The 27,061-nt window shown below is 61.5% G+C and overlaps 3 protein-coding genes and 1 long non-coding RNA gene across 11 annotated transcripts in view; 2 read left to right on the plus strand and 2 right to left on the minus strand.

Annotated features, from left to right (window-relative positions):
- LIMS2 (LIM zinc finger domain containing 2) overlaps positions 1 to 14,861 on the plus strand; it is a 64,561-nt gene extending 49,700 nt beyond the window's left edge. For all 3 annotated transcript variants that reach the window (XM_054477143.2, XM_054477141.2, XM_054477140.2), the window contains exons 5-10: positions 10,189 to 10,338; positions 11,069 to 11,219; positions 12,316 to 12,408; positions 12,982 to 13,030; positions 13,155 to 13,230; positions 13,864 to 14,861. In XM_054477143.2, coding sequence (XP_054333118.1) covers positions 10,189 to 10,338; positions 11,069 to 11,219; positions 12,316 to 12,408; positions 12,982 to 13,030; positions 13,155 to 13,230; positions 13,864 to 14,011 — 667 coding nt within the window. In that variant the 3' untranslated portion in view covers positions 14,012 to 14,861. The remainder of the gene's footprint in view (positions 1 to 10,188; positions 10,339 to 11,068; positions 11,220 to 12,315; positions 12,409 to 12,981; positions 13,031 to 13,154; positions 13,231 to 13,863) is intronic.
- GPR17 (G protein-coupled receptor 17) lies at positions 179 to 7,210 on the minus strand. 2 transcript variants are annotated; one of them, XM_063647319.1, is made up of 3 exons: positions 7,047 to 7,210; positions 4,992 to 5,220; positions 179 to 2,660 (listed from the first exon to the last, which is right to left on the minus strand). In XM_063647319.1, exon 3 carries the CDS (start codon positions 2,638 to 2,640, stop codon positions 1,621 to 1,623), a length of 1,020 nt encoding a protein of 339 aa, XP_063503389.1. In that variant the 5' UTR covers positions 2,641 to 2,660; positions 4,992 to 5,220; positions 7,047 to 7,210; the 3' UTR covers positions 179 to 1,620. The 2 variants fall into 2 exon arrangements, with proteins under 2 accessions (XP_063503389.1, XP_054333120.1); XM_054477145.2 differs by lacking the exon at positions 4,992 to 5,220.
- A 691-nt stretch (positions 14,862 to 15,552) lies between the features above and the next one.
- MYO7B (myosin VIIB) overlaps positions 15,553 to 27,061 on the minus strand; it is a 98,742-nt gene continuing 87,233 nt past the window's right edge. Inside the window, exons 32-48 of one of the 5 annotated variants that reach the window (XM_054477148.1) lie at positions 25,808 to 25,925; positions 25,590 to 25,716; positions 24,362 to 24,525; positions 23,495 to 23,676; positions 22,413 to 22,543; positions 21,926 to 22,083; positions 21,512 to 21,665; positions 20,866 to 21,021; positions 19,912 to 20,017; positions 18,985 to 19,098; positions 18,588 to 18,675; positions 18,057 to 18,163; positions 17,376 to 17,561; positions 16,953 to 17,069; positions 16,649 to 16,732; positions 16,362 to 16,481; positions 15,553 to 15,951 (exon numbers count right to left, since the gene is read on the minus strand). In XM_054477148.1, coding sequence (XP_054333123.1) covers positions 15,850 to 15,951; positions 16,362 to 16,481; positions 16,649 to 16,732; positions 16,953 to 17,069; positions 17,376 to 17,561; positions 18,057 to 18,163; positions 18,588 to 18,675; positions 18,985 to 19,098; positions 19,912 to 20,017; positions 20,866 to 21,021; positions 21,512 to 21,665; positions 21,926 to 22,083; positions 22,413 to 22,543; positions 23,495 to 23,676; positions 24,362 to 24,525; positions 25,590 to 25,716; positions 25,808 to 25,925 — 2,214 coding nt within the window. In that variant the 3' untranslated portion in view covers positions 15,553 to 15,849. Of the gene's footprint in view, positions 15,952 to 16,361; positions 16,482 to 16,648; positions 16,733 to 16,952; positions 17,070 to 17,364; positions 17,562 to 17,587; positions 18,164 to 18,587; positions 18,676 to 18,984; positions 19,099 to 19,911; positions 20,018 to 20,865; positions 21,022 to 21,511; positions 21,666 to 21,925; positions 22,084 to 22,412; positions 22,544 to 23,494; positions 23,677 to 24,361; positions 24,526 to 25,589; positions 25,717 to 25,807; positions 25,926 to 27,061 lie in introns of those variants that run through there. The other 4 variants (XM_054477149.2, XR_008500976.2, XM_054477150.2 and 1 more) reach the window with 4 other exon arrangements.
- On the plus strand, positions 24,522 to 26,849 carry LOC134737672 (uncharacterized). The gene is made up of 2 exons (XR_010122781.1): positions 24,522 to 25,449; positions 25,581 to 26,849. It is a non-coding gene; the product is annotated as an uncharacterized LOC134737672 (long non-coding RNA).

The raw sequence follows: 27,061 nt of genomic DNA on the forward strand, positions 1-27,061 counted from the left end.
CACCAAGGCTGCCTCTGCATGCGTCCCCTGTATCAGCGAGAGGAAGCGCCGCCCCCCAGAGGCCCCAGCCATGCCTCCCCTGCCACACTCTCTCTGTCCAGGCACTCTGCTCCCTCCCGCAGCTCTTGCGAGATGCTTCCCCGACACTACCAAGCTCTTGTCCGTGTGCTGCCCACGGGAGAGGCACATGGCCTGGTGCCTGGTGTCTAGCCCACTGTCCTCGGAGCTGGGCGGTGCCTGGTATTGAGCAGCTTGTCTAAATGAAGGGCTGAAGGGCAGACGGTGCAGTGCAGGGGCCGAGGGACAGCACCAGGGGCTCGTGCTGACCAGCAATGTCGCCGACAGGGCGTGTGGAGCGAGCCCAATCTCCTTCCTGAGCCAAGGTTTGCACAGGGCCACTGCCCCAAGGGCTGGTTGGGGAAATCCGAAAGATGCTGGAAATGTTTTGGAAAGTCAAACATGCTACAAAAGCGTATTGCTGTAAGGACGGTGCAGGGCAGCAGCTAGAGTGAGGAATGAGGGCCCCCCCTCGGCCCTCCCAGCCCCACAGTGCAGAACCTCAGAATCTGGGCAGATGTGCTGTGAGCTGCCAGAGCCCCAGCAAGAGAGCCCACGAGGCTGCCTCTGCCACTGTACCACCACTTTGCCATTCTTGGGTCAAAGAGAGCGTTCTGAGAAACGCTTCATGTTGACCAAACACAATAACCTGTGTAGTCTTAAAGCTACAGTTATATTTATGGTCTGTACAAACAAATACAAAAAAGGACATGTTAGGGAAATATCTGCACGTTAGCAAGGGAAATAGCTCAGGCAGAGAGAGGCCTCTCTGGAGGAAGTGGGTCTGGGTCAGTGGGAGGCAGGTGCACAGCCCAGCCCTTGCCTGAGCTGAGCTCCCGTGACTGCACAGGATTTGCTTGTCCAGGACTGGGAGGCCCGGGAGCCTGTCAAAGAGCTCTGGGGGTTGCAGGCTTGTGCGTGGGGTTACAGCAGGAGAGATCCAGAATCCAGAGCTGTGCTGAGTCCCTGCAGGCCGTGAGTGCTGACGTCCTCTGGCAACCAGCCTGAAATGTGTGGCCTGTGTCTCTTCAACTGAGGCAGTGTGTGTCTGTCAGAGGCACTACAGAGGGGACTCAGAGTACCTTGCACTGCAAAGGAATACTGAGACTCCCTCCCTGCCCCTACCAGGACTCCCAGATCCCTCTTCTGGGTCATTTGCAGCCTGCCTTCCGGGTCTTTCTGCTGAGCCTTGCTGCTGAGCGATTCTGTACTGGGAAGGAGGCTGGGAGCCTAGCGGGAAAGAAAGGCCTCCATTGTTCAGGGGTTGTTCTTCTGGCCTCCTCTCTCCCTGCCACAGATGAAGTCGTTGAGTGTCTAGGAGCCATTCTAGCCATCACAAGCCCCTGCAGAGGGGTGGCCGATGAATCCCCTTTGTCAGTTCTCCCTTTTTAGGGGTTGAGACTAGGCGATCTAGAGAAATGGTGGGCATCTGCTGAGATTTCAGGTTGCTTGCTGGGGAGGTGGCTGGGGAAAGGGCAGATGCCTCGGGAAAGGGCAGATGCCTCTTGCTCAGTCTGCTGAGCCCTAAACAGTCTGCGCTCGGCCTGGACGGCGCCCCGCCGCTCACAGTTCTGACTTGGCACTCAGCGAGCTCTCATTGGTTTTCCCTTCGAAGCTGGGAGGCGGGCCCTTGAGCCTTTTGCCACAGAGCAAGTTGCACAGGGCGTGGCGGAACTTCTCAGCCACAAAGAAATACATGATGGGGTCGAGCGCCCCGTTGAGGCTGGTGAGGCAGGAGGTGATGCGGTTTGCCAGGGCCAGGATGCGCTGGGTGGCACAGGAGGCCCCATGGCTGCGGTAGTGCAGCACGTAGACGGAGCGGTTGACGTGGTAGGGCACGAAGCAGACCAGGAAGATGGCCAGCACTATGGCGATCATGCGCACTGCCTTGGTCTTGAGGCGCTTCTCCACACGTAGGCCCTGCCTCAGGCTGCGGATGATCAGCAGGTAGCAGGTGACCGTGGTGATGAACGGGAAGGTGAAGGCCACGGCCAGGGACACCAGGGCATGGTGGGAGGCCTTCTCCCGGTACAGCTGCAGGCAGACCACCGTGTGGTTGGTTTGCACGGTCTGCGGGCTCACCAGCAGCGGGGCCATGGCCACGGCCACCACCACCCACAGGAAGGCACAGGCCAGGTGTGCGTAGAGGGGCCTGCGGAGCTTGAGGGACTTGACCGGGTGCACGATGGCCAGGAAGCGGTCGGCGCTGATGCAGGTGAGGAAGTAGATGCTGGCGTACATGTTGAGGTAGAAGAGGAAGCCGGTGAGACGGCATGTGATTTCCCCAAACGGCCAGTGGTTCCCAGAGAAGTGGTAGACCAGGCGGGTGGGCAGGACCAGCACGCACGACAAGTCGGCCACGGCCAGATGCATCAGGAACACGTTGGCTGGGGTCCCAGACTTGTGGTCTCGGATGAAAAGCCACAGAGCCAGGGTATTGCCAACGAAAGCCAGGATAAAATCCAGAAGGTAGAAGGAGGCGAACAGCATGTTCTCCAGTGGCGTCTCCTGGCCACATTGCTCTGCCGTGGCCAGGGAGAAGTTGGTGATCAGACCTGGGGGAGCCACTTCAAGGCCATTCATGCTTTGGCTGGAGTCAGAGCCTGGAGAGAACAAGCAAACAGTTCACAATGAGCTTGCGACCCGGGCAGCTTCACGCTCTCCGAAGTCCAGAAGTCAGGCCTCCGATGCCTTCAGAACCTCCTGCTTTCAAGCTCAGCACTGCCCACAGGGCTGCTGAGAGGACCTCCTTGTCCATTTGGGGTGTGTGAGCGTCAGAGGCATTCTGAACTTCAGCACAAGGCAAACGCAGAACCAGGGCTTGGAATTTCGCCACTACACAGCTGCACCCCTGCCACCGGGGAGATCTGAGGCTCCTCAGAGCTGGGAGGACCGGGTCAGTGCCATGGCGGGGAATGGGACGTGAGCCTCGCCTAGGTGAGGCTCTGGGTTTTCTGTTCTGCCCCTGAGGTGTGCTGTCTCAGTGACGGGGTGGTGAGGGGCGGGGGCAGTGTGTCTCCAGGATTCCAGCTCCTCCTCAGCCCAAGCCTTGGCAGGTGAGTTCTGCTCATCCTGAGTGCCTGGACCCTCCCGGACCTACCTGCCCACAGGTGCAGCGGCCAGGGCGTCACCACTTTCTGCTTCCCCTGACCATGGCCTCCCCGGCACTTGACTCAGGAGGGTGCCCCCAGGATGGCAGCAAGCGCTGTGCCCTGGGACGTCAGAGGTCTGCTCTTTTTACCCACCTGAGAGTCTCAGCATCTCTCTTGGGGGCTTTCTGGGCCCAGCCCACCAACTCCGTTTGGACATCCTGACAGGTGGGGAGACCTATGTTTAGGAGAAGCCTGTGCCTGGGTATCAGGCCCCTGGGAGTGTTTTCTCTCCCAGAGTAGATCCACCACCAGGGGGCAGCATCTCTTCCAGGAGGGGAAGACCCATTTTACCGAGTCAGAGACACTGGCCAGCGCTGTTCAGGTCAGGTCTGTAGCCCCAGAGAGGCCTGGAGGCCCCGTGGCTTGCCCACGTTTGAAGGCCAAATGCAGAGCCCCGTGACAGTCCTGGGTAACAAGTCACGTCCATCTGGTGAAACCCTGGGTCTGGATAGGGTGCTCCCCACCCTCAGCAGACACAAAATCACACCTGTTTTGATTTTAGTCAACTCAGAAGATTCAAGAAGGAGAGTGAGGGTCCCAAACACCCCGCCTCCCCAACCCAGGCCTGCGAGTGGGGGTGTGGGCAGGCGGTGGGGCCAGAGCAGCCCGGAACCAGGCCAGGACAGCGGGCCTGGCCTGCCTTTGAATTGGGGTCACCAGCAGGCTTCGGCCAGGTGGGTGCTGATGATGGCACAGCTTCTGGGGCTCCTCTGGGCACCCGGCTTCCCAGTATCCACAATCCCCACCCTGCACAGCCAGGCTGAAGCAGAGGCTGGAGAGGGGTTTGCAGAAGAGAAGCTGGCATCCAGCCTGTGCCCATTGCAGGATGGCAGCAGGAGGGGAGGAGGCATGGGCTGCAGCCCTGGCAGGGTCCTCATCCTGGGCGAGCCTGGCTCTGCACCGAGCAGCCGGGGTCCTGCCCACAGCAAATTCACTCTGCATATTTCTCCCTGCCCCTTCCTTCCTTCCTTCCTTCCTTCCTTCCTTCCTTCCTTCCTTCCTTCCTTCCTCCCTTCCTCTCTCTCTCTCACTTCGCTTTGCTTGCTTGCTTTCTTTTCTTTCTTCTTTCTTTCTTTCTCTTTCTTTCCTTTCTTTTCTTTCTCTTTTTTTTCTCTTTCTTTCTTTCTTCCCTCCCTCCCCTCCCTCTCTCTCTCTCTTTCTTTCTTTCTTTCTTTTTTTCAGGGTCTTGCTCTGTCACCCAGGCTGGAGTGCAGTGGTGCAATCAGCTCACTGCAGCCTCAATCTCCAGGGCTCAAGTGATCCTCCCACCTCAGCCTCCTGAGTAGCTGGGACTACAGGTGCACACCACCACACCCGGCTATATTTTTTGGTAAAGACGGGGTTTTGCCATGTTGCCCAGGCTGGTCTCAAACTCCTGGGCTCAAGTGATCCTCTCTCCTTGGCCTCCCAAAGTGCTGGGATTACAGGCATGAGTCACTGCGCCCAGCCCCTCTCCTCTTACTGACTCCACAGGGCTGTCTCAGGATGCTGGTGGCATGGGGCAGAGAGGGCATGGTGACTGTTCATGGGTACAGCAGCTCCTCAAGGAGGAGGCTGGAACCATCCTCACATGGAGGAGAAGCAGGCATGGTGGTGGCCCTAGTCCTAGGGAAGGGTGGGCCGCACCCTTCCTTCAGGAGAGCAAGCGGCCAGCTGCTGTGGCCCTCACACGGAGGGTGAGGGCTGGCCCGAGCACCTGGCCATCAGTGTCCTCAAGCAAAGGGGAGGGCAACTACCTAATAATATTACCTTTTAGCTATTTCTCTAGGCAGGTTCCCCTACCTGAAAAGATTGCCCCCGGCTTCAGAGTGTTTCAAGATGCCTGAAGTTCTAACACCAGAGATGGTTTCCTGCTGCTACCAGGAACAGGGTCTGTTCTTAGTCCAGTGTGGAGTTCCTCATGGGGACCCCATTCCCCAGGAATCCAGGTTCCACAGTCCTCTGACTTGGTCTGGATGGTCTCGGCTGGCACTTTCCCTAGGACTGCTAAAACCACGGTGAGGGCGGAGAGCTGAGGGCCGAAGAAGGCGGAGTGAGTGATCCTTGGGAGAGGGAGACAGGCTTGGCTGGAGCCCTGGGGAAGGGCTGAGGGCTCTGAAGGGGGCTGTGGAGGAGAGGTAAAAGGAGGGAGGAACACAGCCCTTGACAGGGCCTGTGAGGCAGGGGAGGACAGGGAGCAGGTGCTGGTGGGACAGTGCGGGGGGAGGGGGGCCCGTGACTTTGACGGTGTCATGTTGCATGTGCTGGGGGTGAGGACCCAGAGACTGGAGGAACAGGGCTCCAGGGCAGGCACATGGGCAAGCAGAGAGGACAGCCCGTGGTAGATGGGAGGGGTACACAGGTGTGCTGTTTTCAGGTTGGCAGGAGAGGAGGAAGCTGTGTGCGGGGAGGCCCTGGAGACTGGAAGAGGAGGGGGGGCCCAGTGAGTGAGGGGCCCTTGTTAGAACCTGAGGGTGGGAAGGGGCCAAGGTGGGTACCCTCCACCCCAGGCTGTCCCTCGGGCCTGTACTGTGCCTCACAGTGCAGGCATCACCTGGCCCCACGAGAGAGCAGCTCATAGGTACGACTGACCACTCTGCCTGGCATGGTGGGGGCCTGCCTGTGCTGGCTCAAACCAGTGTTAGCCCCATGTTACAGATTAGGGAATCAAGGCTGAGTGTCTGCTAACTTGCCCTAGGTCACTTGACCAGGGGACATTGGCCCTGGAGCTGGAAGTGAGACCAGGGAAACCATCTCACTTCCTGGAAGACCGCTAGGGCGTCTCGGCCAGCGCAGGGAGTGTGACTCAGTCTCAGAGCTTGCCATGGAGTTGTCTCCCAGGCTCAGCACCCCCACCTGGCCCTGGGACCACTTCCTAATTTTAGGGGCCCATGTGTGAAATGAGAATGTGCAGCCCCTTGCTCAAAAAGGAAGAGTTTCAGGACAATGACAGCAGAGCGTTACTGGGCTCAGGGCCCTGAGTGACAGCAGGGGTAGCATATCTCATGGTACTAGGTGGGCCTGTGGTGCCTCCTGCCTCCAGCCTGGGGGCCTCAGCCTGGGCACTGCCCTCCGCTTCCTGTCCGGGCCGAAGGGCATGCCCCTCCCTCTCTCTAGGACTGAGACTCCATTTTAAACCACTTTCTGGTTTGTTTCAGGTTTGCTGAGGTTTCTCCTCCCTTTCTGAACCCCGTTTGAGGAGTTCTGATACTGATTGTTGCAGTTTGGTCTGAGATGGGCCCCGCTTCACTCTCCGTTGCCCTTTAGAAACACAAACTTCAGCCTAGACTTGCTGGTTCCTCACGGCTCACTGCTCAGAGGCCACCGCGCAGGTGTCCCTAAGAGGAAAGGGCGTGGAACGGGCCGGGGCCTGGGCAGTGTTGGGTCCCGTGGCTGTGGGTGAGTCGAGCATCCAGGACAGGTCTTAGGCCTCTGTGGAGGTGGCAGGTGGGCATGTGTGGCCTCGGGGAGGGCCTGTGGTGGCAGCGCCATGGCCAGGTGGTGGCAGTTTGCTTTGCATTAGCGCCACTCCACCCCTGGCCTGAGCCTTCTCCCAGGCATCTGGCTTCTCTATGGGTCAAGGCTGCCTAATGGTTAGGGGCAGGGGTGCTGTCATTGCAACCTAGACTGCGGGCAAGCCACTTCCCCTCTGCAAGCCCCCATCAGAGGGACAAAACACAGCTTGGTGGGCTGCTGTGAGTTCAGACTGTGGTCAGCCTTCAATGCGCAGGTCAGACCATCACCAAAGAGATGGGACGAGACAGGCTGCTGCTTGTCTCCCTGGGCAGGGTTCCCTGCTGAGTGTTTCCTCTGCTTAGCCCTGGGCTCCCAGCCCGCCCCACCCGGCCTGCCCCTTACCTCTAGGTGCTGGTCCGGGAGGAAGGGACAGGGGTCTGCGGGGCAGCAGGTGATCTCCGCCCGTGGGTGTCGGTGGTGGCAGGGGGCTCCGTGCCGCTGTGGGTGGAACGCTGGCTATTTAAGGAGAGGAAGGGAGACCACAGCCCCTCTGGCCCTGAAAGGCTGCTTCATTCCTGAGGGGTCCCTTGTGTGATGGGCCGCTCCTCTGGCTGCTGCTGCCGCCACCGGAGCGTGAATATTCTAGTGTGTCCCTAGCCCATGCCCCCCGCCCCCAGCTTGGCCACAGAGGCTGAGTGTGTGACTGTCTCAGAGACTCAGAGCAGGCGGGGGCTGGGTGGGGGGCTTGGGCTGGAGCTGAGGGACACAACAGGACGTTTCAGAAGGGGATGATTTCCTACTGATGGGGGGCAGGGAGGGGCTGGCTGCCATGGCAACAGGCGGCGCTCCCAGGCCTGCGCCCGCAGACAGTGGAGGGGGCCTGTGAACGGAGGGTAGGCGGCCAAGGAGTCTTGCTCACCGAGTGAGAGGCGACTCTTTGAGAACACTTGCTGTAGGGTCCTTGTGTCCTGCCCTGTATAATGAGGCCCCATTTGGGCACACAGAATAAATCATGGCCTTTATCTGGAGCGAGGCACAGCTGCAGGAGCCTCATAATGGGGCGCTGTCCTGCCCGTGGGGATGCGGCTCAGCTCAGAGGCCAGGTGCCTGCCGGTGCAGCTCCCCTTCTGCACGGAAGCCCATGAATCTGACCGCTGGCCCTGGGGCTCCTCCCTGGGGCGGCTCCGGGCTGGGGTGCCTTTGAGTACTGCCGGCGGCTGCCTCTGAGACTGAGTGAACAAAGTTCATTTCTCCCTGTCTTTGTAAAAATGATACATCCAGCAACATGGGAAACCAAATCACCCTTCCTGGTTTCAAAAGACTTTAAATTTTGTTGTTTAAACATTGAAAACTGTATGTATGTGGCTAGCATTTAAGGGGCAGTGTCTTAAATTTGTCTCTTCACATCACCCTGTGCAGCTGGGATTATTGCCTCATTTTACAGACAAGGAAACTGAGGCTCAGGCAAATGACGAAACTCACCCATCAGCAAACAGTAGGAAGCAACAGAGCCAGGATTTGAACCCAAGCACGTGTCACTCCAGAACTTAGGCTTTGTGTGTGTGTTTGTTTTGTTTTTCTGCTGCATTTTGAAATTAGAATTCTTAAATTCGATCCTAATTCAACCTGAAAAAGAATTCTGAAGGTCACCTTTAGATTTGGTGCTGTGATCTGGTCTGTTGAGAAGCTATTTCCCATCTGGACTTCCTTCAAGAGAGATGGGCTTCCCAGTTTGTCTGGCCTGAGAGCCAGCTGGGTGTGAAGTGTCTGAGCCAGGGCACAGGTCTCTTTCTTGTTGTGCCCGTAGGCGGCTGTCTGGACGAATTGGCCCAGGCTGGTTGGAAAGGTGGCGGCTTGAAGCTAACCACCCTGAGCAGGGCATTTCTGGGCTCACAGACCTTCTGTTATTGGGGTGATCACTGTCGATGGCTTCAAGGGCATTCCCATGGTGATGGAGTTTTGAGGCGTTGAGCTTATTCCTGTATCTTTGAAACAGAAGTAATTCCTCGTGGGTTGAGTGTTGTCCTGACGCTCAGGAGGAGTCACCAGAATGTGGAGTGGGGTCATGAGGCCTAAATGCCGAGTCTGGGACAGAGGCACCGCAGGGGGCATGGGCTGGCCGCCATAGGCGCCAGGTGGGGCAGCCTAGCCCCAGACCTGCTGAGGAGGTGGCCTGGGGTTGGGGTTGGGGCTGGGGCACAGGTGTCTGGGCAAGGGTGGGCTTCAGGGATTGTGGTGATGAAGACTGAAGCCACAGGTCACAACTGCTTCCCATCGCTGGGGCGTAAGAGCCAGGGCCCTGGCCAGTTGTTGAGGGGAGATGATGCCCACCGAGGCTCCCTTCCTCTCTTGCACAGTCATTCATTCACCCAGGCATTCAATCAACTGACCCTGAGCTGCTGCCCCCTGCTGGGCACATAGGGTCTCGGGGAGGCACAGAAAGCTGCAAGTGGCGGCTGGGCCTCTGTTTGGGCCCCTTGCCCTGCACACAGCTGACGATGAGACACCCCAGGGCAGATGGAGCACAGTGCTGTGCAGGATGGAGTCTAGACCCAGCAGTAGCAGGTCCTGGGGTCCAGGGAGGGATGCTGAATGGGTAGCCCTGGCATCTGGGGTCTGCCCACCATAACCTGGGTGGGGATCTTGGGTCTGAGATTGGATCTCTTCAATATCCTCCCTGACCAGCCTGTCGGAGGGGCCAACACTGGGTGTCGGGCAGCCGTGCAGGCTGGTGAGGGGTAGAGAGGGCCCCTGGGGCTGGGGGGCCTGGGAAGGGAGGCCTGGATGCAGCAGGAGCACCAGAGAGAGATTCGGGTGGCAGGTGGGGACGGGGGCCAGGGGTGTTGGATTGGGGCCTTTGTGTCTCTTTGCCTGGGGACTCTGAATCTAGATTCCTGCCACCTTTGAGGTCCAAGGAAACAGAAACCATGTTAATTTGTCTGTCCGTTGAGAACACAGCTGTCATCCAACACAGCGAGTAGCATCAGAAATTATTCTGAGGTCTTCACAAAAAGACTCTGTAGCGACAGTTCCTGGGTCTGGGGGCCTCCATCTGACGTAGCTGTGCTTGTCTTTGGAGACAGAAATCGCCTGTATGTGTTTGGGCCCTTCTTCATCCGGCAAACCCTGACGGAAGGGGGTGAGTGGGCCTCCCGGGACACTCACTGGCCACTCTGCTGGACACAGTGACACTCACTATAACTCGTGTGTGTTAAATACATTAGGAAAATAATGCTTTCAGCAGATATCAATTAAATGTCTACTGTATTCCGCAGCATGCCCCAGGCTTAGAGAAAGTAGAAAGAAGAAAATACCATCCAGAGACAGTAACTTCGAGCATTCTGGCGTCTTTCCTGCTGAGCGCCACACTTGTGGCCGTCTGGGCCTTGTGACAGGGCAGCCTGCTTTTCCGTACCCTGGGCTGAGCCCCTTTGAAGGCCCCAGCTGCTCAGTGAAGTTGCAGGGGTCCGGGCTCTCTTCTCCTGGAGGTGGCCGGGCTGTGTGGGAGTGGGGGGTCTGCCCCTAATGTCCCCGTCTCCCGCAGGCATCTCTGCCGGCCTTGCCACAACCGTGAGAAGGCCAAGGGCCTGGGCAAGTACATCTGCCAGCGGTGCCACCTGGTCATCGATGAGCAGCCCCTCATGTTCAGGAGCGACGCTTACCACCCTGATCACTTCAGCTGCACCCACTGTGGGTAGGTGCGCGGCCCGGCCCTGCAGCTGCGGGGGCGGGGAGCTAGGGCTGGCCCAGGGTAAGGGCGGTGGGGCCTCCACCTGGGGAAGTGTTGAGGAGGGAGAGGTGAGCAGAGTGGGCAGAGAGAGGGGTCCCGAGAGCAAGGCTGCAGGGCAGAGGTGGGCCAGAGGCCAGGAAGCGGCCATGGCGGGAAGCTTCTCTCTCCAGGGTTCTGTTCGGGGGGCACTTGAGACTCAGGAGGTGGGTGGGCTGGGCCCCTAGACTGCAGACGAGGGTTGAGATGGAGCAGCAGAAGGGACCTGAGGGGTAGAGGGGCAGGGCAAGAGACCGGGAGTGGGCTTGGTGCTGGTGTTGGAGAGAGGAGTTGCACAGGCAGCCCCTGAGCCCCCATCCTCGCCCACCCCCACCGTCCCCTCCAGTCCTCTCCGTGCCTATCCAGACACCCCGTCTGGTGTGGAGGAGGAGGGGGCCCCGAGAACAGACCTGCTTCTCAGAGGCCTGGGTGCAGAACACAGGCCACTCTTCTGGGCTGTGCGGGAAGTCTGTGCTCCAGGGCCTGTCTGGGGCACAGGAAGTCTTCAAAGGGCCCAGAGATCAGAAGGAGCTGCCGCCCAGGCTCTGCAGGGACAGAATGGGCCCCTCGGGGAGCCGTGCCCTGGGGTGGAGGCGCTGCTGGCATGACCCTGCAGAAGGGCAGGGATGGCACCTGGGGGCTGCGCGCTGTCTTCCAGGAAGGAGCTGACGGCCGAGGCCCGCGAGCTGAAGGGTGAGCTCTACTGCCTGCCCTGCCATGACAAGATGGGCGTCCCCATCTGTGGGGCCTGCCGCCGGCCCATTGAGGGCCGAGTGGTCAACGCGCTGGGCAAGCAGTGGCATGTGGAGGTGAGCCAGGCTGGTGGATACGTGGCCTCAGGTTGGGGGGTGCCCCAGCTCAGGGTCACGGTCAGAGCCCTGAAGCCCCTCCACACTCCCAGCCCAGGGCGGGTGGCTGGCTCCCAACGAGGCCCTTCCTCTGGGGTACTGCCCCTCCCTGTGCTCAGCCAGGGACCCCAGCCTGCCCACGGGAGCCAGGAGACCCGAGTGCACACACATGGTTGGGTAGCTGTGCTCACCTCTCCTCTTCCCCCTGCTGGCATTCTAAGAGACTCCAAGGTCAGGAGAAAACCTTGGGGGCAGTCTGCCCAGGGTGCCTGGGGGTTGTGGTTGACAGAACCTGCTGTTTGGACAGCCCTGTGCAAACATGGAGCTGAAGGGTTCCTCAGGTGTGAGCACTGGGTCACCTGGAGTGCCCCCGCTGGGTGGTGGGCTCTCATGTTCTCATGGGTACACTGGGAACAGTGAGCCCACCACCTTCCCTGATGACCTGGCCAGTGCTGTGTCCAGAAGCTGTGCCTTGGGTGGCGGCTTGGGTGGGAGGCCATGCCGTCCTGCCCTGATGCAGGCCCGGTCCCCAGCCCCCAGCCCCCAGCCCCCAGCCCCCAGCTCCCAGCCCTCATCCTCACATGCAGATCCCTGGGGGAATGCAGGGTGCTGCTCAGTGATCCCAGGCTTGCAGGGGGTGCCTGCAGGAGGCCCCACGTGGACAGGCAGGGCCGCCTCTGCCTGCCAGGGCTCACCATGCCGCAGCACCAGGCCGGCACCTGACTCCTGGGGCTGAGGCTGCCAAGGGGGAGGCCAGATTGGGAGGGGATGGTGACTCGCAAGGTTACCATCGGTGCCTTAGAGGAGGGGTAGGGTCTGCTGACCCCAGGGCATTCCAGAGGTGTCAGCCCCCTCTGCCCAGTGTGAATCCTGAAAGGCCTGCACCTGCCCAGACTCTGCTTCCTGTCCCCTTCTGTCACTGCTGCCTCCTGGGGCCACTGTGGTCCCCTGGAATCACCACTGGCTCCTGGGGTCACTGTTGTCCCCGGGTCACCACTGTCCCTCGGGGTCACTGCTCTAGCCCTGATGCCACCCGGCCCACCCTCTGTCCTCGCAGCACTTTGTCTGCGCCAAGTGTGAGAAGCCATTCCTGGGGCACCGGCACTATGAGAAGAAGGGCCTGGCCTACTGTGAGACTCACTACAACCAGGTGAGCCCGGTGCAGAACCTTCAGGGATGCAGGTCTGGAGGGGGTGGCCAGGAGAGCTGCTGTGAGCAAGGGAGGCTGTGGACATCCCCTCAGGAGCTCTGCCAGGTGCTGAGCCCAGCCTGCACCCTCAGCCCTGGCTCCTAGCCTGGGGTCTCCCGACCTGGGCAGCTCTCTTCAGCCTCAGTGTCTTCCTTTGAAGAATGTTGTGGGGCTGACAGTGCCAGCAACCCCCTCCCTCCCTTGCTCTGGTACAGAAGGCAGGGGGCACTGATGGGATGCAGTCACCACCTGGGCCCACCTCCTCGCAGGACAGCAGCAGCCAGAGCAAAGGGGACTTCTGGGGAGCAGTGCCCCACCCTGTTGTCCTTCCCGGGAGGGTGGTTCTAATGGGTTGCAGTGCCCTCAACCTAGCCTTGCAGCTGGGCCCTGGGAGGCAGGGCCTGGGAGATGCCTGAGAGGGGCCAGGCTGGCTGCATGATGTCACACCCCAGCCAGGGCCAGGCTGGCTGCATGATGGCCCTGGGCTGGGGGGTGACTGCCTGCAGCCGCTCTGACAGCCTGCTCGGCCCACAGCTCTTCGGGGACGTCTGCTACAACTGCAGCCATGTGATTGAAGGCGATGGTGAGGCCTTGTGTTCCCTCCCCCACCCCACCTGCTCTCCTGGGGCCTGGGTGCTGCAGCTGTGAGCCCAGCTGTGCCTGCGGCAGCCTAGCCAGGCCTGCTGAGTCCCACGCTTCCCTCACAGTGGTTTCGGCCCTCAACAAGGCCTGGTGTGTGAGCTGCTTCTCCTGCTCCACCTGCAACAGCAAGCTCACCCTGAAGTGAGTCCCTGTGATCGTGGGATGGGGCTCAGGGTGGAGGGGGCTCCTGCGGGTCCTTCCTCTCAACGGCCCTCCTGCACACCAGCTGGGTCTGGCCTGGGGATATGGTGGGGACAAGGGGCAGCCCGGCCTTATACCACCCAGGGAGATGGGGGTAGGTCCAGGGGGTCTAGGGGATCCAGGGACCCCAGGGAACAGTGAGAGGAGGAGGAACACTCGTGCCTCCAACACACCTGCCAGAACCCTGGGCTCTGGGGAGGGAAGGGCATTCCAGCCCAGGGAACAGCATATGCAAAAGCAGCAGTATCAGCTGCTCATTGAGGAAGCCTCGAGGGGCGTGGGATGGCTGGAGCTGGGAGAGGAGAGATGGCGTCCAGGTTTCCAAGGGCTGTGGGGAGGCATAGAGGGTTCTGGGGTTTCAGAACCTGAGAGAAGCCTCTGGGAGGGAAGGGAAGCCTCAAGGCCCTTCTCATCCCTATGCTCTCTGGCCAGCTCACCCTAGGGCCTGGCCTGCTGGCTAGGAGAGGCTGGTGTGAGGAGGCTGGGGGCTGAGGGAAGCCCACTCCACAGTCACCTGTCTGGGGTTAAAGGGGTGGGCGTGGGGCTCTGCTGACAGCTCAGCTTCCTCCCCAGGAACAAGTTTGTGGAGTTCGACATGAAGCCCGTGTGTAAGAGGTGCTACGAGAAGTTCCCGCTGGAGCTGAAGAAGCGGCTGAAGAAGCTGTCAGAGCTGACCTCCCGCAAGGCCCAGCCCAAGGCCGCGGACCTCAACTCTGCCTGAAGGCCCTCTTGCGCAGCCACCTCTCGGCCCCTCCGCCTTCTCCCCTCCCGCTGTCCATGCTTGGCCCCCTCGTCCCCGTCCACCTGCGCCCTCTGCATCTTACGCTCCCCTTCTCTTTCTTCATTGCCTCCCCCCTTCCTGTTCCCTCATCTCTGCCTTCCCCCTGTCTCTCCTCTCCTCGGCTGTGGCTTCTGTCTGTGAGGAGGCAGGAGCTGGGGAGTGGGAGCCTATGACCCCGCGTCTGACAGCCACGTCCACCTGTGCCCACAGTTTCCGCCCACAGACCTCCAGGGACAGAAGCAAATTGCACCACAGCTCCCTGCCTGGCCTGGCCCTCCCCAGGCAGCTCAGTGGCTCATGCTGTCCTGTGAGAGCCCCTGCCCCAGAGCGGCCCCACTAAGCGCATGTGGCTCCTGGACTACCTACAGCCAGGGCAGCCTGCTGGAGCCACAGGGCCAGGACCATGCAGATGGAGGCCTCTGGGAGCCACCTCCAGTCCCTCACCACTCACTCAACCAGGGGCACAGTGTCCCTGTTCCCACACTGAGCCAGCAAGTCCTGCTGTCCACACCCACAAGCTACCTGGAGGGACAGGACCCACCTCCATCCCTCGGAAGGTCTTCCTGGAACCCCACCTTGGCCTCCCACCTGGGTTCCGCCCCGCCCCCTCCCCCCGACCTTGGGGCTTGTGTTGAGCCCTGGGGTGGGGCCAGGGGCCAGGAGGTGGTGAGGTCAGAGGAGGTGGGGTCAGAGGTGGCTTTTTCCCACCTCCAGGGAGGACGCTTCCTCTGCGGCCAGCGCAGACCTGGTGTTGGGCTCACGCTTGCACAATGAAGGCTTCTTCACACAACCACAGCAGCCTGCGTGGTTTGTGGCGGGGGTCGGGGGTGGAGGGGATGGCAGCGGCTCTGGACACACGCTGCTGGGGCAGTTGAACACAGGGACAGACATCAGACAGGCACGAGTTCAGGGGGCCCTAGCCTCTATCCCAGGCCAGGCTGCCATGAGGGGTTGAAGACTAGCCCTACCAGGACCTCACAAGCCTGGGTGGCCAGGTCCACATAAGCTGGCCCAGTGGGCAGAGGAGGGGGTGGGCGGGGACAGGACATGCCAGCGAGGTGGGGAAATCCAGGCCTCCAAGGTCCTATGTCCAGCTCTGCCCACTGTCTGGGCATAAGCTGGCCATAGCATGAAGCCAGCAGCCAGAGAGCCGCACCTCCACCCTGGCCGCCTGGGGGTAGTGCAGGCGTATCAGTGCCCCGGGTGGGGGAGGGACAGAAGGTGTGAGGAGGGGCCTGGGAGGAGGACTCTCCCACGAGTGTCCCTCCCCAGTCTGAGAAACAGGAAGGAAGGAAGGGAGGGGGAGGAAGGAAGCAGAAAGAGGGAGGGATGAAGTCATTTCTGGAGAATGCAGCTGCTCTCCGGGTTCCCTGGGGGACTCACACGGCATTTTGCTTTTTCTGCAGCTCTCTGTGGGCCAGAGCCTCCCAGGCCCCCTGTCTACCTCGTGCCACACTCTGCTTCCTCAGATAGACACACTTCTGCTCCAGGGGTTTTTATTGAACATTCTGGTGGGGTGGGGTTGGGAGGTGTCCTCTCAGCCATCCACCAACAGCCTGGGGGTCCGAGACTCCCGACCCCACTCTGGGCCCGTCTTTGGGCCTCCCGGGGCAGCGTCCAGGACAGAGGGGGCCGCCTGCGGGGCTGAGTGGGCTTTGTATGGGGGCAGCATGGAAGGCTGCCTGCCGAGGACAGGCCCTGGGCTGAGAGGGCCTGGGAAGGTGCCGCCAGGATAGAGGTCGGGAAGGGTGCCTGAGCAGACACGCCAGCATCCGCTGCTAGGTGCTGGCCAGGGCTGGGGCCTTGGAGCCCGGCTGCTTGTTCATGGCACTCAGGAGCTGCTGCACGTATGAGGCCAGCAGGTCGTCCATCTTGTAGCCCTGGACAGGGGACAGGGTGGGTCAGAGGCTGTGGGTGCAGAGGACAGGTGGGGTTCCTGGACTCAGGGACCACCTTCTCTTCCTCAGCAACTAGGACCACCTTCTCCCTGCAGGGCATGGAGAAAGGGAAGGCGGGCCCCTGCCATTGGGGGCGTCATTTCTGCCTGCCCTGCTGGAGCTGTGTCTCCCTCCCTCCTCGGAACGGGCCAGGGGTGCAGGGGGTCCCGCCTGGCCTTGCCATCTTGGCTGCTGATCCTGGGGACGCACCCAGTCCCTCTCCAGATCTGCTGGCCCTGCCTGGGCCCTGTGACTGAGCCCTCTTAGCCACTTGAAAGGGGTGAGGGTGGGGAACCCAGTCTCCAGCAGCTGCATCCTATGCATCTTGGCTGGGAGAAGGGACCTGAGCTCACCAGGGAGGTCTCGCACAGCAGGCGGCTGCCACGGCCCAGGCTCCCCAGTGCTATGTGGAAGTAGGTGCTGCCGCTGCTCCAGCTGGAGATCTTGGTGAAGGGATAGGTGGTGAGCAGGTCCTGGGGGCAGAAAGGGTGGGTGGGCAGGACGCCTCCAGAGCCCGTGGGCTGTGTGTGTGTTAGGGGACAGGAGAGAGGCAGGACACACCGCAGAGGTGACTACAGCCCCACCTGCACGGGTCCCTGGACCTGGTGGCCCCCAGCCCCTCCGGAGGCCCAGCAGCTACCTTGGTCTTGGGGTGGATGAGCAGAACCCCATGTCGGTTGATGGCGATGAGGATGATGTCTGGGTAGGAGGGCTCCGAGGTTTGCTGGGATGGAGGGACACGGCGGTCATAGTCCAGCCCGGGAGGCCAGGCTGCACCTCCCAGGAGTTCACCTAGGCCACACGCACATACACACACACACCCACGCCCTCCAGCCTCGCGGCCAGCCCCACCCAAGATGTGTGCTGGTGGACGCTGGGCTTGCCGGGGCAGAGCTGAGCAGAGCCTGCTTGGGTAGGAGGCCCAGGCGTGGGGCAAGGTCTACCTTCACCTCGAAGAAGGCAGACCCGAAGGTGGGCCACCGGCAGATCCACTTCAGGAAGGCCACCTTGGTCTCCTCCACTGTCTTGTCCTTGTGCTTATCATAGGCCAGAAGGATGCTCTGGGGGACAGGAGGGCCAGTAAGGACTTGGGTGCCCAGAGGCCCCCCCAAAGCCCTGGTGGGGGCAGCACCTGCCTACCCCAGGGCTAGTATGGTGGGGAGGCGAGGGGAGGAATGCAGCATGGAACAGAGTCTCCGTGGTGCTGTGGACGGCGTAGGAAGGCGTGGTGTGTGCAGAGCCAGCCCACCCTCCACACCACCCGTGTGCACCCATGTGATCTTGGAGCCCAGGCAGGGCATGGCACTGGGGCAGGGTCCCAGGGAGGAGCAGCAGCCCGAGAACCCTTCCCCAGCCCCACGAGGGACCTTTTTCCACTCCTCCGAGGACATCAGGCGTGTGAGGTTCTCAGGCACCAGTTCCCTCAGGATCTTGGGGACACTAGCCAGCTGGGACCGGTCATTGTCGAACTGGGCCTTGTAGATGAGGCCCGCCAGGTGGATGGCGTCCTCCCGCGAACACTTGTGGAATCCGCGCAGGTACTTGGGCAGCTCCTGGGTGGTGGACACACTGGGCATGCTGGGTCTCCCGCTGCGGCCCACCCACCCCCAACCTCTTTCCCGCTCAGATGGTGGGGAACTGGGGCTTAGCCCACTCCATCCAGGACGGACTGAGCAGGGTAGAGAGTTTCAGGCCAGGAGAATGACCCTGAGTCAGGGCAGGGCCCCCTGACGTCTACGTGGAGGTGGTGGCCTGCTCCACCCACGTGGTTGGCCCTGCAGGCCATGGCCACTGCTCCACGGGCCACAGGACCCTCTGTCCCACCCTCTCCAAGTCATGCTGCAGGTGCCAGTGCAGTCACTGTCCCCAGACGTTGCTGCCCTCTGCTCCTGGTTCCAGAGCCCTCAGGGGCTTGGTCTGCCTACCACATGGGCTGGTACCCAGGGCTGAGGCTAGCCCTGCCCTGGCCTGCTGGCTTCCACAGCCTCAGAACAGGTGTGGGAAGATGGGGGTGGCCCCAGTGCCCACCAGGGCAGCCTGCCCGGTACCTGGTGGTAATGGAGTATGGTGTCCGCATTCACATCCTTCCCCGGGGATATGTTGAGCCACAATTTCCGCATGAAGTACACCTGGTAGGGGAGCGTCACGGGGGCCCCTGGGCGAGGGCCAGCAGTGGGCACCAAGCCTGTCCCAGCAGGTGCACCAGCTCTGACCCCCTGCCACCCCCACACCGCGCCTGCCACCTCCCTGCCTGGAAAGCCTCCACCCTTCTTCCTCCGCCTTCAAGATTAGTGTAGAAGCTGCCTTCTCCAGGAACGTTCCTGGACTCCCACCCCTGGCCCATGAGGGTCATGCCCCTCAGCCCCGGGGCATCCTTCATCACTCTGCGGTGCAGCCACCTATTCCTGCCTGAGCTGGGAGGCCCTCACCACCGAGCCCTAGGACCTGGTTGTCCCCACAACCCAGGGACAGACGGGAATGAATGGATGGATGAATGGGCATGGGCCGCACGGAGGCCGACGGTGCCCCCTCGCCCCACCCAGCCACGCCCTCCCCCAGCTCCACAGAGGCCTCCTCACCTTCTTTCTGGGGCTTGTTCTTCTTTACCCAGTCAGACACCTGCCTCAAGGAATCAAAGAAGAAGTCTCCCTCCTTCTGGCTGATGACCTGGGGAAGGAGAAGGTACAGGGAAGTTGGGTGGCTTCCGGGGACTGTCCTCCTGAGAGGGCCCTGCTGGGCTCTGGTCCAGTGGCCACCTGCGGCCTGGGTGCTGCGCTGGAGTCGGCTGTGCATGGGCTATTGGCGTGTGGCACTGGCTCTGCTCCAGGACCCCACCTACCTCCGTCTCGGCAGCCCTGGCCGTGCAGCCTGATCCAGCATGGGTGCCCCTGGTAGGCTGAGGCCCCCACAGGCAGCACCTAGGGCCCCGCTTACTGGCCTCCCGCCTGCCGTCTGCCCAGCCCCAGCCCAGCCCACCTTGTCTGCAATCTTGATGAAGAGGCTGCAGCCTTCCCAGGAGGCCAGCTGCAGCCTGGTGGCAATGCTGTCACACACATCCCGCACCCGCGTGTTGGCAACCACCTCCAGCATCTGGACAGAGAGGCAGCTGGTGAGGCCCGGGGCCTGGCTAGGGGCCAGTACAGCCCAGGATGAGCCTTCCTAGCCTGGCACTTTTGCTCCTCCATGAAACTTGGGTTGGATGTGGTCTGCCCTGAGCAGGGCAAGCCTCCCTTCCAGAACCCTGGCCAGAGGTTCACGTTGTTTAGTCCCAGCATTCGCTGTCCTGGGGCCCTGGAGGCCTGGCCTTTTGACTCGCCTTGACAGCCCAGCAGCCAGACTGTGGGAACTTCCTGTTACTGGGACCCGAATATCAAGGCCAAAAAGACCATCGTGCTGTTGGAGAGGGCGCGAGGCGACACTGCCCACCTTGGCCTCTCAGCCCGCTTGTATTTGCTGCCCCTGATCAAGGCCTCTGTGTCACGGCTGGGTCCTGGTGGTCTCCCACCTATCCCCGGCCCCTTTGTTCCCCCAGCAGCCATGGCAGGCTCTGTGCACAAGGCACACACAGTGGGGATACCTGCTCTCCCGCACCCCAGCTGGTCAGAAGCCCCTAGGGGCCCCCAAGTCCTGAGACTTACCCTTGCTGCCCACCCCTCTGTCCTGTCTCCTGTGTCCTGGGCCTGGATCCCCCAGCTCATACCTTGCGACTGGCCTGACTTCCGAAGCACCCAAGGGCAGGTGGGGCCTGCATCCCATGGGGAGAGGGCGGGAGACTGGTGAGGATGGGACAGCCCTAGAAAAGGCTCTCTGGGGTTACCAAGGAGCAGGCTGGGCCAGGAGGGAGGGTGCCCCATGGCATCTGGAGGCCTGAGATTTGCCGTGCAGACCAGAGCAGGGCCTCACCTCGCTGGTGTCGTTGGGGAAGTAGACCTTGTGGCAGATGCGGGAGACGTTCTGCTCCGCGGCCTCCACCTCCACCTGGTGCGGGGGCTGCTTCCGGGGCCCTGTCCTGAGGGGGACAGCGTGTGCTGCAGGTGCCACCCCCACCCTCATCCTCACCCATGCCCCAGCCCCGACGTGGGCCCTAAACCATGTGCCAGAAACAAAAGAAAACCCCAGTGACCATCACTGGTGGTTCCAGCCCCTCGCACGTCCCGGGGGCTGCCCCTGGCTCCACGCGGCCTCAGAGGCAGCGATGGTGCAGCTGTGCCCAAAAGCCTGGGGCACACACGGGGAAGGGCCAGGCCAGGGGCTCCCGGGAAGGCGCCGGCGGGCAAGGCTGGCAGCGTTCTTGTTCTTGCACAACAGGGGCATCGGGCAGGGGCCAGGGACTCTGGCAGGGCCTCTATGGGGCGCCCACGTCCCTCTGTGGCCATGGCTGCCGCTGAAATCATGGCCACTCCCACGGTCAACCCGCCCTCCTCACAGCCACAGGACGCCAGAGGAGGCAGGAGCGCGGGGGAGAGCAAAGACGGCCAAGGAAGAGCTTCCCGGCTGTGGGCGGATGAGGGAGGCCGCATGGACTTGGAAGGATGGGCCTCTGACCTCAGCCTTGAGGGCCTGGGCTGGGGCATCCAGGTTCCTCTCTATCCCCCAGGCAGTGCCTCTGTGCCACCGCCGGGCAGTGGTGGGGCAGGGGAGCTGGTGGCTATGACTGAGCCTTCTCTTGACCCTCCTGGGCCTCGTCCTGCACCCTCTTCTCTGGCAGCTCGGGGCCCAGTCCGGCCTCCCAAGCTGACACTGGCTTCTGGAGAGTCCTCCCGGGACCATGAGCTCCTGGAAGGCTGGCCAGGACCCACAGCATCCCAGGTCTGCGGGCCCAGGGCCAATGCTGGGGGCTGGAGGCACTGGGCTCACCTCAGGACCCTCTGGATGCGGCGGCTGCAGTCGGGGGCCAGCAGCTTCCCCCTCCGAGTGTCTATAAACTTCTGGGCGTGGGGCAGCAGCCCCTTGCTGGGCGGGAAGAGGCCCGTGCACAGCCACAGCAGCTGCCAGCCCCGCTCCTCGCTGTGCCTGAAGGGTGGCGTTTGTCAGCCGGGAAGGGCCCCTCAGGGGGCCCAGGCCAGGCAGGCACCTTGGGGAGCAGGGATGGATGTGAGAGCTGCCTGGGGTCTAGAGGGCCCGAGGGGGAGGGCACCTGCCAGGCTGCACCATGCCAGCTGTGCCCGGCTGCCCGATGCCACGGGCTTTCGCACCCTCAAGATGGGGGTGGGTGGGCATTGCACCCATTTTGTGGAAGACGACACTGAAGCTCAGAGAGACCAGGGCCTGCCAGCTCACACACACGGGGTGGGAGTGGGCAGGGCCGTCCTCTCCTGCTCTGACCACCCCCAGGACATCAGCAGAGCAGTCCAAGGGCCCCAACCCTTCCCACTGCTGATGCAGGTGCCCAGCTGATGCAGGTGCACCGAGCTGCGGTGTCCTCTCTGAGCCTCGGTCTGGCCTCAGGGGCTGGGATGAGGACTGAGGGTGCCAGCGCGGGCCGGCCGCCGCCCCACCAGACCTGTTGGAGTTGTGCGTCAGCTGCTTCAGGATCTGGCAGTAGACCTCGTCCTGCAGGGCCGGGTGCTGCAGGGCCAGCGTGAAGATCTGGTCGGTGAGCTCCAGGGTGGGCCAGGCCTGCCGAGAAGGGTAGTCGCCCATGTACCGGAGGATGGGTGTGGCTGTCAAGGAGCACAGTGCTGGGACGGCCCCACGCTGACACAGACTGGGGATAGACGCTGACCCCGACCTGGGCCCCTTGCTGACCCCGACCCCAGCCCTGCGGTGAGCCATGTGTGGGCTCTGTCCCGCCACTCTGGGATTCTCATATCTCCTGGGCTCTCCTGCCCTAGAGCACAAGCTGTAGGGCCAGGAGGTGCTGGGTGCCTCTGCCCTGGGGTTGACGAGGCACAGGCAGGCTGGTGGGGAAGGATATCGACAAAGATCTGGCAGGCGATGTCCCAGAGGTCGACGTTGGCGTGGACTCGCTTGAGCAGCGGCTGTCGCAGCGGCTCGGAGGAATAGGCCCACAGGTGGCCGCGGGCACGGGCCAGGGGCAGCACGGCCATGCTCACTATATCCTTCTCTGGAGCCCTGTGAGGTCAGAGGCTGACGTGAGGCCTGCCCTGTGGCCTTCTCTGTCCCACGCTTCTCTGTCCTCTGACAGCCCTGGGTGGCTGTGGGAGGGCCAGAGCACCCCACTCTGCCGCAAGCCCCTCCTGACTTCCGTGGCCTGGGAAGGCCAGGCAGGCTCCACATGGGTGGTGTGGCCTCTGCAGCTCTCAGTGGGTGCAATGAGGTGGAGCGGGGCTGGGAGCAGGGGTGCAATGGGGAAGGGTGGGGCTGGGAGCGGGGGGTGCAATGAGGTGAGGTGGGGCTGGGAGGTGGGGGCGCAATGAGGCGGAGCGGGGCTGGGGGGTCACCTGAAGAACTCATAGGAGAACTCCTCCAGGGTGTGCAGCTTTTCCTTGGGTGGCTCCTCAGGACGTGGCTCTGCGAACTGCCCCTCCTGAGCTGCCAGCTTCCTCTTCTCTGGTGACATGGCAAGCAAGCTCTGGAGGGGGCACAGGCCTGTGGGTGCCTAGGAGCCACCGCCCATGAGGCCCTTCCTGCAGGCTCCTCCTGTCCTGGCGGCCTCAGTGACTTGGGAGGGGTCAGACCCAGGGCTGAACAGGCCAGGGCTTACCCACACCCCTGTCACCTGCCATGTGACCCGGGACCGTGACTCTACCTCTTGGTGCCTGTCTCCTTTCCCTCGGGAGGATGAGTGCCAATGGCTGTGGCACCCACATTGCCCGTTCTGGGGGCCACGGCACTCTGGGTTTCTCAGACCCCCAGCTCCCCAGCTCCCCTTCTCCATGAGGCCACCTCTCACCCCAGCCCTGCCTGCCTGGTCTGCCACCAACTTCAGGCCTCAGCACAAATGTCCCTCCCTTGGGGATGCCTTCCCAGACAGGGTGAGCTCCCCACCCTATTATTTGTCCCTCTCCTTGGTGGCACTTTGCACAGTTGCCATCCATGTGTCATTATCTGCCCAAATGTCTGCCCTGAGGGTGGAGCTGCTATTGTGCCCAGACTCATACCACAGGCACAGGGCACATACTCAGCACTCAGTATGTACATGTTGCAATGCCTGCCATTCCTGCCTCCTGAGAGGCTGGTCTTGGGGGCTGGGGTGGGTGGTTCCCTTGTGCAGGGAGAGACTTGGGCCCCCCTGGGTCAGAGTGTAAATGAGGCAGAGAAAGATTGGGTTTGTCTCCAGGACACCCCCATGATGGAAGAGGGAGGGAACACCCATTTATTGAGCACCTACTAAGTACCAAGAGCTGGGCTGGCACTGCACACACACCTTGCTGCAGGAATAGTGGGGGCTGCCCAGGTGGCCCTCCTGGCCTCTGCTAGGTGGGCTGCAGGCCCTGAGCTAGGCCTCCCAACTAGGCATCCCAGGACCGCTCCACCCTGCCCTCGGGTACCCAGGCTGAGGACAGGGGAGTGTGCCAGTTACCAGCAGCTGTGCCGAGGGCTTAGTGACCGTGGGGATGGTGTAGAGGCAGGCCGTGGGCACCAGCCCCGTCTTGCCTGTCCTGTCGTTCTGGCCGAGGGTCCAGTTCTCAGAGGCCAGCAGCCCCTGCTGCTTTGTCAGAACCAACAGGTCCCCCTTCTTGAAGGCCAGGAGGGTGGCATCATCTGTAAGGGCAAGGAGGCTGCTGTTTGCTGAGGGCTCTGCAGGGGCCAGAGGCTGTGCTGGCATTTTGTGGGTCATCTCCTTTGACAGATGAAACCGAGGCATAGAGTGGTGGGCAGAAGACCACTCCAAGAGTGAGCGATGGTGGGAATGGAACCTCAGGGGCCTCAGACGGCTGTCACCTGCTGCAGCTGCACAGGCACAGAGCCCAGGGTGGGTGGGGGCTCGAGAGCTCTGACTGCAGCCCTAGCCCTGGGAGACCCTCGGAGGGCTGACCAGGAGCCAGGGATGAGGGAGAGGAGGATGCACAGGCTGGCATCCATCTCTGGGCCTCTGGCCTCGTGTCTGTAAAATGGGATAATGGGGTGCTTTTGCAACAGTGCACTGTGGGGATGGTGTTCAAAGCTTTCCTGGGCTGGGGGCTGGCCCTTCTCGGTGCTTCTGCAGCAGTGCAGCGCTGAGCATGGCTGGCCTATGCGGGTCTGGAGACCACCTCCTTTAGCCCCTCATTTTGTAGAAGAGGAAGCAGCGGCTGAAAGAAGGAAGGGCCTTGCCTAAAGCTGCCCCCACAGAGCTTTGGGGCCCTGCCTCCCTCTGCTTGCCTTGCGGCTGCTCTGTGGAGATGAGCAAGCCACCTCCCTACAGACCCCACGCGCAGCCCTCCCCCCACCCCACCCAGTCTGGCACCTGTGGCCTTCCTGTCCTGCAGGGCCATGGCGAACACGGACCTCTCCTTCAGGCCCTCCAGAAGCAGGGCCACCAGCTCAGCGATGGCCACACTGCTGGGCGACACAAACTCGTACTCCTCATGCATTGTGGAGAGCAGCAGCCTCTGCCCGCCCTGGGCCTCCCTGGAGACGAAGGGCAGCATGACCAGGAGCCCCCTCCACCTCCCCCTGATCCAGCCCCTAAACAGCCTTGGGAGGTGGGGTTGGGGGTCCTGAGTAACAGATGAGGACACAGAGCTGCTCTGCCAGGGCCAGGACCAGGCCAGACACCACTGTGGGTCAGGACAAAGGAAGGACAGTGGAGCACAGGACCTCTCGGAGGCTGAGAGTGGTGCAGCCCATGTGTGGGGTTGGCTATGGGCAGACAATGAGGTGGCCAGTGTGCAGTGACACCACAGGGACACTGCAAAGGTCAGAGCTGAGATGAGCTGCCGGCCCTACCATGTGCTTACTCTGAGCCACCTAGCCTCGGCATGCTTCAGTTTACTCATCTGCTCATCTGCAGAATGGGCGATGCTGTCAGTACTTTGTGGCATACAGGAAAGTGCCCAGCATGGTCAGCCTCTGTGAGAGGTGGCCAGTGGGGAGTGGTGGCCACTGTACACCTGGCACAGCCCAGAGATGCACGTGTCACTCTGTCGTGTGCTTTAACCAAGGGGCGCTCTGGCAGGGCTTGGGTGGGACTTCCCAAAGGGCATGGAAAAGTTCCCAGTCAACGAGAGCCATGGAGACCTATGGGAGTGGGGGTCAGCCCCAGCCTAAGAGGCCCCCCAGCCCTGCCCTGTGCCCCAGGACACACCAGGCACTGTCCCTTGCTGCTGTCCCAGACAATCTGTACCCTCCAGGCCACCAGTTCTCGTCCATGACAAAGAAAGGAGCCTTCTAAATAAGTGCCCGCCAGAGGCTGCATGCTTCCCTGCCCTTTCCGGGTGGATCTGGGTTTCAAAGAGAAGCTGCCAGTGCAACGCGTGATGCCCCAACGGAGTACTTCATGGGCAGTACAGCCTGGTGCAGGAGGGTGGGGCTCCGAAGTACAGAAGCCATCGTGTATGTTGATTCTTGTCCCTCCACCCCAGCCTGTTACCCGGGACAGCACACCGCCCCTCTCCCCATCTCTCCCCGAGCCCCCAGATGCATCAATCCAAGGACTCAGGGTGTAAGAAGAGATCTTCCCTCAGGGCCCGCACCTGTTGGTGGCCAGACCCATGACCTCTGGGAAAGAGAGTTCCAGCAGCGTCTTCTCCCGCTGGTCCAGGAAGCAAAGCCCCTTCCAGTTAACAGCCAAGATCAGCTGCGTCTTGGGCAGGCGGGGGCCTGGCCAGGAGAGACGGCAATGTGAAGGCTGCATGGGACCCCTGGGTGCCCAGCCCATACCCGCTCCCTGCCCCCCGTCAGATGCCATTACCTGAGAGTGTGATGACTTCAAAGAGCCGGGAGAAGAGCAGCGGCCACTGCAGGCGGGCGGCATCCACCACCTGCTCTCGCACGGCCAGTGGTGTGGCTTGCCTCTGAGTGTATGGGGCCTGAGGGGGGATCCTGGATGTCACCTCCATCACCTGCCTCCCCTAGTGAATCCCTCACCTAGTGCTCAGGGTAAAAGATTTGATGGATCCTTTTGAGAAGGCTCTACAAGGCCAGTGTCTGGAGACGAATCCTGTAGGGAGGCACCTGGGACGTCCCCAGGGACTGGTGCAGCCCTATCCTTTTTTTTTCTTTTTTGAGACAGAGTCTCGCTCTGTTACCCAGGCTGGAGTGCAGTGGTGCGATGCCGGCTCACTGCAAGCTCCGCCTCCCGAGTTCAAGTGATTCTCCTGTCTCAGCCTCCCGAGTAGCTGGGACTACAGGCGCGTGCCACTGCGCCCGGCTAATTTCTGCATTTTTAGTAGAGACGGGGTTTCGCCACGTTGGCCAGGCTGGTCTCAAACTCCTGACCTCAGGTGATCCACCTGCCTTGGCTTCCCAAAGTGCTGGGATTACAGGTGTGAGCCACCACGTCCAGCCTGGCGCCGCCGTATTCTACCTGGGAGGGGTGTGGGGACCCTTTAGGAGGAGAGAGGAAGGCCATCCCGTCCCCTCATTAGCATCTGTAGGGCGGGCTGCGCTAGCTGTGGAAGGTGCTGTCTGTGTGCCCCAGCCCAGGCTCCCTCTTGCCAGCCTATGCCTTGCGGGACTGTGACTCGTTCCGTGCAGGAGGGCATCTTGCTCCGAGTCTGTGTCCCGGGTGCCTCTCTTCTTTCTTCTCTGGAGCTCTTCTGTGTCTCTGGGGGCCTCTCTCGGGGACCACCTCTAACTCCTTGTCTTCCAGTCTCCTTCCTTCCTCTTTCCTAACTCCCCACCTTCACCCGTTCCTCTCCCCAGCACCACTGTGCTGTGCCCATCACCGACTGTAATATCCAACCGAACTCTCTTTTCACTGTTTGTTGAATACAGTGTTATTTCTTAGAAAAGTGGCTGGGTACTATTCATATACTGGCTTTGGGAGTGTAATAAATGCATCAAATCTAAAGGGTGATTTGAAAATATTAGATACGTATCAAATGTTTAGAATGTCCATACACTCTGGCCCGGGGGGTTCCCATGCACACAGTGAGGGGATGCTGAGGCCCAGAGGCAGGCAGGGGGGCCCCCAAGGCCATGGTATGGTCAGCAGTCAGCTGCT

The sequence above is a fragment of the Pongo pygmaeus genome, chromosome 11 (assembly GCF_028885625.2).
Source record: "Pongo pygmaeus isolate AG05252 chromosome 11, NHGRI_mPonPyg2-v2.0_pri, whole genome shotgun sequence".
Classification (NCBI taxonomy): domain Eukaryota; kingdom Metazoa; phylum Chordata; class Mammalia; order Primates; family Hominidae; genus Pongo; species Pongo pygmaeus.

Bases quoted from the DNA above. Each gene is read 5' to 3' on its own strand.
- GPR17 (XM_054477145.2), bottom strand. From the start codon at position 2,640: ATGAATGGCCTTGAAGTGGCTCCCCCAGGTCTGATCACCAACTTCTCC.